General features: G+C 39.0%; 1 protein-coding gene across 7 annotated transcripts in view; it reads left to right on the top strand.

Annotated features, from left to right (window-relative positions):
* The window catches only part of RAD21L1 (RAD21 cohesin complex component like 1), a 40,839-nt gene that overhangs the window by 9,574 nt on the left and 18,226 nt on the right, over positions 1 to 13,039 (top strand). For 6 of the 7 annotated variants that reach the window (XM_025263726.2, XM_044927779.1, XM_025263725.2 and 3 more), the window contains 3 exons: positions 8,343 to 8,513; positions 9,665 to 9,760; positions 10,712 to 10,819. The exons of the other annotated variant lie outside the window; for it this stretch is intronic. In XM_025263726.2, the coding sequence (XP_025119511.1) occupies positions 8,343 to 8,513; positions 9,665 to 9,760; positions 10,712 to 10,819 (375 nt within the window). The remainder of the gene's footprint in view (positions 1 to 8,342; positions 8,514 to 9,664; positions 9,761 to 10,711; positions 10,820 to 13,039) is intronic. 7 annotated transcript variants of the gene reach the window in all.

Genomic DNA, 13,039 nt, shown 5'->3' on the forward strand with positions numbered 1-13,039 from the left:
CTGCATACAGAGTCTTTTAAATATATTTCTTTTAAATATGATATCAATAACAAGGTTTTACAATAGCTTGGGAATGAGGAGGAAATACACACTAAATATACATTGATTGGGAAATAGAAACTAATGTATTTTCAAATTGAGGTTATATGGTGTAATTTAACTTTATAGTATTTGTTTTTTGTGGCATTTACCACTCTCTGACTTGTATCATGACATTTATTATATTGGCTTGTATTATTCTGAAAACTCCATGAGGGTAAGATCTGTGTCATATTCATCTTCAATTTTCTTAATGCTCAAAGCAGTAAGCATAGGAGAAGGAAGGCCTAAACCTGTCTTAGATGGAGGAGGGTGGTCAGGGTAGTAATGCTTGAGCTACATCGTAACCTCCACTTTTCATCCTGACTCTTCTTCCATAACTCTTATGATCTATAGCTGTGTTTCTCAAATGAGCTATGGCGAAGGACCAACTTTATACTTTGTCAATTTCTGAACTGTCATGGAGTGATACTTTTGTAAAATATAATAAAATGAATTACTAGAAAACTTAAAAAAATTTTAAATCAACATAATAAGCCTCACGTTTTTGTTATTAGAGCCAACATACATAAAATTACTCTATGACGTTATGTTAAAACTTTGTAAACATTTACCTCTAATTTGTATATTTACTCTGTTGTGGATCATCACCGTCCACAGACCCTACTTTGAGTAGCACACATCTCTTACTGGCTGTTACCCCAAACCTTGAAATCTAACACATTGGTAGAGTTAATCATGGTTCTTCCTGCCTAAGACACTCTATGTACATTTCCCTGTAAATGCTCTTCAGTCCTGAAACTTTAGGATCACTTTTAACTATGTTTTCTATAAGCTTCATTCCAGTGTCAATTTTTTTTTTTTAGAAAGTTGGACATGTCTCTCAGTCTCTTCCCACATTTTATACATCTGTGCAGGAGCAATTGTCCTCAAATTCCATTTGTTTTTCACGTCACATTTCTTTTAAGTGCCTTGGGTCCCTATAACTAACTGATAAATACTTCTGCCTATCCTCAAGGCACTCTACCAGTTTATCATCATCTTTATTCTATTAACTTTATTTTACCTTAATACAGACTTTTTGCTCCAGTCAAGCAAATGTCTTACCAGTCACCCAATACAATTTAATTGTTCTCAGTTCTGTCTTCCTCTACAGTTCAAGAAGGTAAGAAAAGTATCTTCAGAGTAGACTGACAGACCTGGGTTTGAATCTGAGCTTCCTCTGTTGATTTGCTGGGTGATATTGGGCAGATCACCTAGCTCATCTGAGCCTTACTGCCCTATTCATAAAATTTGGATATTACTAGCAACATCATAGAGTTATTTCCTTTATTTTCTCCTTCAGTACTTTCTGCCAATAAGGAACTTTTCTCTCCTTCAAACACTAGCTCAAACCTAATGTCCTCTAAGAAATGTTTAATATAATTTCATCCTACTCTGGATTATAAAATAAGAGTGACCCCAAGACTGTTTCCTTAATTTTTTGGTGTAATCTCAGGTTCTCATGATGCTCAGTGCTCAGAATATAGTGCTGTTCATAAATTTTATTGTTGTATTGACCAAGACAAACTTTTATTTTGGAGGCTACTAAGGTGTACCTGGAAGATGAGAACAATATTTTTAATTCTTTGGAAAAGAATCTCTTCTATTGAGCAAATCTTTAGTCCAGTGCAGTGAAAGTTGCCTTTTTTACCTCTTTCTTTCTAGAAGAGATGTAGGTCTTCCAGTGATATTTCATAATTTTCTTTATCAATTAGCATTAATGTGGGTTGTTAGATGAAGGGAAGAGAGGACCAACCTCTAACCTCTAGGATTTCGGACTGCTAGACTCTCATCTCTGAGGTTAAGACTTCTGGACCAAGAGACTCAAACCCAAGAAAGGGAAGGTATATGCATGTACTGACAGTCAATCTGGAAGCAGGTCTGTTTGAAGCAGGGAGTTAGTTCATTTTATCTGCTGCTGTCAGTGTATTAAGAATTTTCTGTCATAAGTCTCCATTTTGGCAGAATTCTAACACTGATACAAAGACCATCTTTGCTGGGTTCAGATCCTGGCTCTATCACTTATTAGGGTATGGCTGTGGGCAAGTTATAAAACCTTTCTGTGGATGTTTCCTTGTCTGTACAATGACGACTGTAATAGTATCCTCTACTACATGATACATAATATACAGTAGAGGATACTATTACAGGCTTCTCTGGTGGCTCAGAGGTTAAAGCGTCTGCCTGCAATGCAGGAGACCTGGGTTCGATCCCTGGGTTGGGAAGATCCCCTGGAGAAAGAAATGGCAACCCACTCCAGTATTCTTGGCCTGGAGAATCCCATGGACAGAGGAGCCTGGTGGGCTACAGTCCATGGGGTCTCAAAGAGTCGGACACGACTGAGCGACTTCACTTCACTTCACTACATAATATAATGCACAGATGGTGTGATCACTGACCTAGAGCCAGACATCCTGGAATGTGAAGTCAAGTGGGCCTTAGAAAGCATCACTACGAACAAAGCTAGTGGAGGTGATGGAATTCCAGTTGAGCTCTTTCAAATCCTGAAAGATGATGCTGTGAAAGTGCTGCATTCAGTATGCCAGCAAATTTGGAAAACTCAGCAGTGGCCACAGGACTGGAAAAGGTCAGTTTTCATTCCAATCCCAAAGAAAGACAATGCCAAAGAATGCTCAAACTACCACACAATTGCACTCATCTCACATGCTAGTAAAGTAATGCTCAAAATTCTCCAAGCAAGGCTTCGTCAATATGTGAACCGTGAACTTCCTGATGTTCAAGCTGGTTTTAGAAAAGGCAGAGGAACCAGAGATCAAATTGCCAACATCTGCTGGATCATGGAAAAAGCAAGAGAGTTCCAGAAAAACATCTATTTCTGCTTTATTGACTATGTCAAAGCCTTTGACTGTGTGGATCACAATAAACTGGAAAATTCTGAAAGAGGTAGGAATACCAGACCACCTGATCTGCCTCTTGAGAAGTCTGTATGCAGGTCAGGAAGCAACAGTTAGAACTGGACATGGAACAACAGACTGGTTCCAAATAGGAAAAGGAGTACGTCAAGGCTGTATATCGTCACCCTGCTTATTTAACTTATATGCAGAGTACATCATGAGAAACGCTGGGCTGGAAGAAGCACAAGCTGGAATCAAGATTGCCGGGAGAAATATCAATAACCTCAGATATGCAGATGACACCACTCTTATGGCAGAAAGTGAAGAAGAACTAAAAAGCCTCCTGATGAAAGTGAAAGTGGAGAGTGAAAAAGTTGGCTTAAAGCTCAACATTCAGAAAACAAAGATCATGGCATCTGGTCCCATCACTTCATGGGAAATAGATGGGGAAACAGTGGAAACAGTGTCAGACTTTATTTTTGGGGGCTCCAAAATCACTGCAGATGGTGATTGCAGCCATGAAATTAAAAGACGCTTACTCCTTGGAAGGAAAGTTATGACCAACCTAGACAGCATATTCAAAAGCAGAGACATTACTTTGCCAATAAAGGTTCGTCTAGTCAAGGCTATGGTTTTTCCAGTGGTCATGTATGGATGTGAGAGCTGGACTGTGAAGAAGGCTGCGCGCCGAAGAATTGATGCTTTTGAACTGTGGTGTTGGAGAAGACTCTTGAGAGTCCCTTGGACTGCAAGGAGATCCAACCAGTCCATCCTGAAGGAGATCAGCCCTGGGATTTCTTTGGAAGGAATGATGCTAAAGCTGAGACTCCAGTACTTTGGCCACCTCATGCGAAGAGTTGACTCATTGGAAAAGACTCTGATGCTGGGAGGGATTGGGGGCAGGAGGAGAAGAGGATGACAGAGGATGAGATGGATGGATGGCATCACTGACTCGATGGACGTGAGTCTGGGTGAACTCTGGGAGTTGGCAATGGACAGGGAGGCCTGGCGTGCTGCAATTCATGGGGTCGCAAAGAGTCGGACACGACTGAGTGACTGAACTGAACTGAACTTATGTTAGCTTACCAGGTGTTCTTTTTTAAGATTTATTTACTTATTTGGGCTTCCCCGGTATTTCAGCAGTAAAGAATCCAGCTGCAATGCAGGAGATGCAGGAGAATCGGGTTTGTTCCCTGGACTGAAAAGATCCCCAGGAGGAGGGCATGGCAACCCCCTCCAGTATTCTTGTCATGAAAATCCCATGGACAAAGGAACCTGGAGGGCTGCAGTTTCACGGGGTGGCAAAGAGTTGGACATGTGCACACATTTGCTCATTTATTTATTTTTGTCTGCACTGGGTCTTCGTTGCCATGCAGGCTTTCTCTAGTTATAACAAGCAGGGGCTACTCTTTGTTGAGGTGAACAGGCTTCTCATTGTGATGGCTTCTCTTGTTGTGGAGCATGGGCTGTAGGGAGTGCAGGCTTCAGTAGTTGTGGTGCTTGGCTTAGTTGCTGCACATGTGGGATCTTCCTGTACCAGGGATTGAACCCATGTCCCCAGCATTGGCAGGAAAATTCTTAACCACTGGACCACCAGGGGAGTCCCAGCTGACCTTGTTTTGTCTTTCTTACTGCAGTATCTCCAACCCCTAGCATATTGCCTAATATCTAGTCATTCAATAAATACTAAACAATGTTGTAAGCCATTTCTTTAATAGTCTACCTACTTTTCCATTATATAGAAGGCAAACATACTCCTTATTTTCCAAACCCTCATTTTGGACTACAGAGAAGGCAATGGCACCCCACTCCAGTACTCTTACCTGGAAAATCCCATGGACAGAGGAGCCTGGTGGGCTGCAGTCCAGGGGTTGCACAGAGTCGGACACGACTAAAGTGACTTAGCAGCAGCAGCAGCATTTTGGACTAACAACTTAAGCAACTGAAGCTCCAATGTCCTTGAAATAATATGAAATAATACTTGATCAAGCAGGATATGACCCACCTAAAGTAGAATAAATAATTCTACTGCCAATAATAATTTTCTGGGAAGTTATTAAACTGTTCCACCACTAAAAACTCAATCCTAGTATTTTGGCAGTTTTTCCTCATTATATTGGGAAAAAACATTAGACTAGAAATCCGGTCTTTACTGATTAGCAGAATGAAATTACTTGAATAATTCAAATAAGTTTTTCTTTTTTATTGAAGTATAGTTGATTTACAGTGTTGTGCCAATCTCTGCTGTATAGCAAAGTGACTCAGTTTTACACATATAGACTTTTGTTGTTTAATCGCTAAGTTGTGTCTGACTCTTTTGCCACCCAACATGGACTGTAGCCTGCCAGGCTCCTCTGTCCGTGGGATTTCTCAGTCAAGAATGCTGGAGTGAGTTGCCATTTCCTTCTCTGGGTATCTTCCTGACCCAGGGATCAAACCTACATCTCCTGCATTGCAGGTGGATTCTTTACCACTGAGCCACCTGGGAAGCCCTTACGTTTATATACCTTCTTCTTTTTTTATATATATATTCTTTTCCATTACGATTTAACCCCAGGAGATTGGACGTACTGCCCTGTGCTGTACAGTAGGACTTTGTTTTTTATCCATTCTAAATGTTTTATCCATTCTAAATGTCTAATAGTTTGCATCTACCAACCCTAAATTCCCAGTCAATCCCTCTCCTTCTCTCTTCCCTTGGCAACCACAAGTCTGATCTCTGTATCTGTGAGTCTATTTTTGTGTTGTAGGTAGGTTCATTTGAGCCATATTTTAGATTCCACATACAAATGATATCACATGGCATATGTCTTTCTTTTTCCGACTTACTTCACTTAGTATGATAATCTCTAGTTTCATTCATGTTGCTGCAAATGGCATTATTTTGTTCTTTTTTAATGGCTGAGTATTAGGTTGGTGTGAAAGTAATTGCAGTTTTGTGTTGTTGAACTTTGCTGTTTGACATTGGCATACATTCTTAAATAAATGTGGTTATGTTATACATCATTTTAATGCTCATTTCTTGCTTTGTGGGGGTTTTTTTTGGCTAATGACATTACTTGCTTTTTATTATATACTTATTTTAGACTAGGGAAATGATGTTAGACAGAAAAAGCAAATTAGAGCAATTTTCTTATTTGAGTTCAAAATGGGTTGTAAATCGGTGGAGACAACTCACAACATCAACAACATGTTTGGCCTATAAACTGCTAATGAATGTACAGTGCAGTGATGGTTCAAGAAGTTTTGCAGAGGAGATGAGATGAGGTGAAGATGGGGAGCGTAGAAGCTGGCCATTGGAGGTTAACAATGACCAGCTGAGAGGATGCTGAAGCTGAAGCTCCAATACTTTGGTCACTTGATGCAAAGAGCTGACTCATTGGAAAAGACCCTGATGCTGGGAAAGATTGATGGAAGGAGAAGAAGGGGGCAACAGAGGGTGAGATGGTTGGATGGCTTCATCGACTCAATGGACATGAGTTTGTGCAAACTCTGGGAGATAGTGAAGGACAGGGGAGCCTGCACCCCATGGCTGTGCTGCAGTCCATGGGGTCACAAAGAGTTGGACACAACTAAGCAACTGAACAACAACAATTGAGAGAATCACTGAAGCTGATCCTCATACAGCTATGTGAAAAGTTGCCAAAGAACTCAACATTGACCATGCTATGGTCATTCAGCATTTGGAGCAAATTGGAAAGGTGAAAACCTCAGTAAGTGGGTACCTCATGAACTTGGTACTTCATGAGCTGACTGAAAATCAAAAAAATCATCATTTTGAAGTGTCATCTTCTCTTAGTCTGTGCAACAAGGAACCATTTCTCGATCAGATTGTGACGTGTGATGAAAAGTGGATTTTATACAACAACCGGCAATGACTAGCTCAGTGGTTGGACCAAGAAGAAGCTCCAAAGCACTTCCCAGAGTCAAACTTGCACCATAAAAAGGTCGTGGTCACTGTTTGGTGGCCTGCTGCCACAGCTTTCTGTATCCTGGTGAAACTATTACATCTGAGAAGTATGCTCAGTAAAAAAACGAGATGCACCGAAAACTTCAACACATACAGCTGGCATTGGTCAACAGAAAGGACACAGTTATTCTCCCCAACAATGCCCGACCACATATCACACAACCAACACCTCAAAAGTTGAACAAAAACTTTATTAGGTTTTGCCTCATCCACCATATTCACCTGAACTCTCACCAACCAACCACCACTTCTTCAAGCATCTTAACAACTTTTTGCAGGGAAAATGCATCCGCAACCAGCAGGAGGCAGAAAATGCTTCCCAAGAGTTTGTCAAATCTCAAAGCACAGATTTTTATGCACAGTGAGGTTTAAGTGATTTTCCCCAACGTCATGGTGCTAGTAAGTGGCTGAACCAGGGTTCCAAGTAGCATTTTGTAAATATTTATTTATTTGGCTGCTCCAGATCTTAGTTGCAGCATGCAGTATTTAGTTCCCCAATCAGGGATGGCCCAACCAGGCCCCTTGCATGGTGCCCATGGAGTCCTAGCCACTGGACCACCAGGGAATTCCAGGGAGCCTTTTGGAAGGGTGCTGATAATGTGTGGGCACTGCCCTTAACCTCCACAATAACTGTCTGCTTTCATCCTCACAGCACCTCTAGAAAGTTGATATGGTTATTGAAGCATTTGTCCAAGGTAGGGCAGCTGGAAATGAAAGTCTGATTATCTGAGCTCAGAGGCCACTAAACACCTGCTTACAGATGAGGACACCAGGGCTACAAGAGTTGGTGGTGATGTGAAGTGAATTGAAAGTCATTCAGTCATGTCTGACTCTGCGACCCCATGGACTATAGAGTCCATGGAATTCTCTAGGCCAGAATACTGGAGTGGGTAGCCGTTCCCTTCTCCAGAGGATCTTTCCAACTCAGGGATCGAATCCAGGTGTCCTGCATTGCAGGCGGAGTCTTTACCATCTGAGCCACCAGGGAAGTCCCCGTACAACAACACAAATCAGGCAAAATATACATATATCCCCTCCATCTTGAGCCTCCCTGCCCCCACCCATCCCACTCCTACAGGTCATCACAGAGTTCCAGGCTGGACTCCCTGTGTTGTACAACACCTTCTCATTAGCTATCCATTTTACAAATGAAAGTATTTGTTGACTTTTTAATGACAGCCATTCTGACAATGTGAGGTCGTACCTCATTGTAGTTTTGATTTTTATTTCTCTAATAATTAGTGATGTTGAGAATCTTTTTGTGCGCCTACTGGCCATCTGTTTGTCTTCTTTGAATAATTCAAGTAAATTTTTAGATCTCATTTTTCTCATCTATAAAATGAGAGGAGCTATACAAGATGATATCTAAATTCTAGCTTCTAACCCTAAAATTTTTTCTATGACTAACTCAGTATTAATGATATATATTTATTTAGGGGAAGAACCTGAAATTCTCAGAAGACATAGCTTATTTGATGACAGCATATTGCTGAGTTCCAGTGGTCTTTTACTTGAACATAGTTCTGGAAGCCCCACTGGAGAAAAATCTCTGTTCTGTGGCAGTGGAGATGGATTTGGAGATGAAGGAGCTGCAGGAGAAATGATTGGTATGCTCTCTGGTCATATAGAAACTGGATATTTGTTTCAGTCAAATTACTATAACAAACTGGAAGATTTATTCCAACAAACAGAAATTTCAGATACGCTTCTGTGTCATATAGATTAAAATATTTTTTACCTAAGTTTTCAAAGTCTATAGTATATTTAAACATTTAGGCTAGATCTAAGTAAATAGCCATCTTTGACACATTTATTATATAGGTTGTGAAATACATTTATCATATAGGTTCTTGTTTTTCTTTTTACAAATTTCTAGTTTCTAGAGAGAAAGAAGTGAGGTTAGAGTACTCCTCACAAAATATACTAGATCATATACTAGAAATATTTTCTTTAGCAAAAATTGTGGGACGGCTATTCTAAAGGATCTGTCTAGCATTTCATATTATTATTTTATTATGATATTACTGTAAAGTAATCATAGAAATATGATAGACAAAACTGGGAAGTCTAAATGTACCTAATTATAATGATATTGACCTTTATATATCAAATCTTTTTTTAATTATCTACAATAAAAGGCTGGTTATGGCAAACTTACTGAAATTTGAAAACTATGAAAAATAGTAGCTCTACCTTAGATCTCCACTAAAGGAGTTTGAAAACTTTTATTTCTTGATTTGAAGTCTAAACATGGCTTTGTAACAAGGCTACTATCTTGATAGTTTAGTAAATATTTTCTGACATTAAACACTTAAAAATACATGTTTAATAAAGGAAAGGAAATTAAATATATAAAATTTTATGTCCTACTGCATGAAATATTGTAGTCTAGATTGTTGTTTAGTCGCTCAGTCATGTCCGACTCTTCTGTGACCCCATGGACTAAAGCCCACCAGGCTCCTCTGTCCATAGGATTTCCCGGGCAAGAATACTGGAGTTGGTTAACATTTCCTTCTCCAAGGAAGCTTCCCAATCCAGGGATCAAACCCACATCTCCTGTCTTGGCAGGTGGATTCTTTACCATTTGAGCCATCAGGGAAACCCCATGGTAGTCCATATAACCAATCAAATCTAATTAAGTAGGGTTCACTCTTTTTTATATCCCTTGACAACTCGTTGCATACTAAGTTATCAAGTGTTTAGTGAACAAATGACAGATTCAGCTCTTTATAAGAAAAGTGTTTATTTTGTTTTCAAGACAATCTACTGCAAGATGATCAGAATATCCTGTTAGAAGAAATGCATTTAAATACAGAAATTTCCCTGCTTCCTGAGTCTCCTAATACTGTAGTGGGTATGTAGGAATTTTCTTTTGTGTAGAAAGTGAATAGATATTAATATTCAAATTAAGCCTCAAAACTTCTAGGTTTAAGGAGCAGTATAGTTTAGTGAAAGATATTAAAGAGAGTTGTCCCTCAAACTCTTATCATGACTTAGATAATAGAGCATAGAAAATTAAGTTTTGAGAAAAGTACACTGATGGGTGTTTAATCAGGATTGGGTTTATTTGTTATGAGAGCATATTTAAATACTCTGGCAAAATATCCTGCTTTTGAATCATTAAAATAATATGTTACATAGTAAAAACATCATTAATGTTTGACATTAACATTGTTATTATTAACATTAATACCACATTAATATTAACATGGCTTGATGATCTACATACAGTTTTATAGAAATCACAAATATGGGGATATTTTCTACTTGAAACTGATTGTGAAAGTACTTCAGATGATTTGAAGTCTTTGTAGTCTGATTTTTGTTAAGAAGTAAAAAATCATTAGCCTCATTTTGATTTTTCACTTTTGGATGTTGCATTTGCTTTCTAACACAATAGTATAAATTTAAAGCTGAAATATAAAAAGAGATGGGCAATAAAAATTTAGTTATGTACAATTCTTACAATTTTTAGCAGACATATTGTCAAATTTATGTCAGTCATTTATTGTGGTTCCTACCACTGTTTTTACTTCTGCCATGACTGTAGCCTAGCCTTAGATGTCACAGGAGCAAAAGTGTGTGATTAATATTTGACCTACCTGGACACTGTGGGTCCCAGACTATATAATCTCTGAACCTCTTCAACTCTATTAAATACATGATTCTAAAACTTCATTTGTGGCTCCAGTTAGCAATATAAATCTACAGTTAATCTTTCACTTTAATTCTCATATAGTCTTCTAGTTTGCAACATAATCATTATATTTTTAATAAATCCTTTTATGGCAATGTTGACGAGTAGCACCAGATAATCCAGAGTGTGTATGTTCACCTGAAAATGAAAAAATGGATGAAACTACAGTATCAAAAGAAGAGGAAGAATTTACCCTTGACCCAATTGATACTTCAGGTCAGAATTATTCATGTTTTTATTTTTAGCTTTGAGGCACTACTATCTCATTTACCCTGAGATATTTTGATAATTCTTAAAATGTTTTAGGAAGTAGTCAATCTAGTAATAACATTTATAATACAATAAGGGAAGAATGTGAAGAAAGTTAAAATGATACTTTTATTCTATCCAGTCCTGATCAAACCATCTATCCAGTTTGGGAAACTGGAAAATTTTAAACTGATTTCAGTTCCAGTAGTTATTGAGCCATTTATTCTGAGCACAGAAATGAAGACAACATAGTTCCTGCTTTTAAGAAGCTTAAAATCTGACTGGGAAGATAAACATGCAAATGAGTGTTTGCATATTTAAAATAAGACAGAGTAAAAGGATCCAAATAGAGTCACTGGATATGAATCAAATATATCCCTAGATCTTTTAAGCATATCCTAGTTTTAAGTATTATCTTTGATATGAATTTCAGTTTATAAATTCAGGCATGCAAAGAATAAAGCATTCAACTTTTTCTTTACAGAATTCAATTCTGAGCCTCTATCCCACTTGGTTTGGCAGGAAATTCAATCTGCATAGCTCCCCTATCTGCCCTGAACCATGTAGTATCAAGTTTTGGGAGGGGTGCAGTAGGTGGAAGGGAATCTCTGGTCATGAGCCATACCACTTTGTGATACCCAGTGTCCCAGCCTGCATAGTCTCTGTGGTCATCACACAGCCAGCTTCTTTGGAATCTTATCATATTCCTAGGATTTTACTGAGACACATCAGCAAGCAGGTTCCTTCTGGCTCCATCTGATCTCAGATTTCCACCCTTTCCAAGAAATCTAACCATCCCCCAACTGTTGCATCTTCACTAAGGAAAAGCTTGACTTCTGCTTTTCACCTGGCAAAATTAGTTAAAGGAGCAAATCCCATGACCCTAGCTATCTATTTGGAATTTACATATGAATTTCAGTGGGAGAGGGGAAAATGCACTGGACAGATACAAATTAATGTTTCAAAAAGTTATCCTGAAAAATAAATAAGTAAATATTTAATGTATTGGTAATTTTTTTTAAGTTATCTTGTTAGTTAGATATTTTCAATTTAGTTCAGTTCAGTCACTTAGTTATGTCCGACTCTTTGCGACCCCATGAATCGCAGCACGCCAGGCCTCCCTGTCCATCACCAACTCCCGGAGTTCACTCAGATTCACGTCCATCGAGTCGGTGATGCCATCCAGCCATCTCACCCTCTGTCGTCCCCTTCTCCTCCTGCCCCCAATCCTTCCCAGCATCAGGTTTTTCCAATGAGTCAGTTCTTCTCATGAGGTGGCCAAAGTACTGGAGTTTCAGCTTCAACATCAGTCCTTCCAAATAACACCCAGGACTGATCTCCTTTAGAATGGACTGGTTGGATCTCCTTGCAGTCCAAGGGACTCTCAAGAGTCTTCTCCAACACCACAGTTCAAAAGCATCAATTCTTCGGCGCTCAGCTTTCTTCACAGTCCAACTCTCACATCCATACATGACCACAGGAAAAACCATAGCCTTGACTAGACAGACCTTTGTTGGCAAAGTAATGTCTCTGCTTTTGAATATGCTATCTAGATTGGTCATAACTTTTCTTCCAAGGAGTAAGCGTCTTTTAATTTCATGGCTGCAATCACCATCTGCAGTGATTTTGGAGCCCAAGAAAATAAAATCTGACACTGTTTCCACTGTTTCCCCATCTATTTCCTATGAAGTGATGGGACCAGATGCCATGATCTTCATCTTCTGAATGTTGAGCTTTAAGCCAACTTTTTCACTCTCCTCTTTCACTTTCATCAAGAGGCTTTTTAGTTCCTCTTCACTTTCTGCCATAAGGGTGGTGTCATCTGCGTATCTGAGGTTATTGATATTTCTCCCAGCAATCTTGATTCCAGCTTGTGCTTCTTCCAGCCCAGCGTTTCTCATGATGTACTCTGCATATAAGTTAAATAAGCAGGGTGACAATATACAGCCTTGATGTACTCCTTTTCCTATTTGGAACCAGTCTGTTTTTCCATATTCAGTTCTAACTGTTGCTTCCTGACCCGCATATAGGTTTCTCAAGAGGCAGGTCAGGTGGTCTGGTATTCCCATCTTTTGAAGAATTTTCCACAGTCTTGTGATCCACACAGTCAAAGGCTTTGGCATAGTCAATAAAGCAGAAATAGATGCTTTTCTGGAACTCTCTTGCTTTTTCGATGATCCAGCAAAT

The sequence above is a fragment of the Bubalus bubalis genome, chromosome 14 (assembly GCF_019923935.1).
Source record: "Bubalus bubalis isolate 160015118507 breed Murrah chromosome 14, NDDB_SH_1, whole genome shotgun sequence".
NCBI lineage: Eukaryota > Metazoa > Chordata > Mammalia > Artiodactyla > Bovidae > Bubalus > Bubalus bubalis.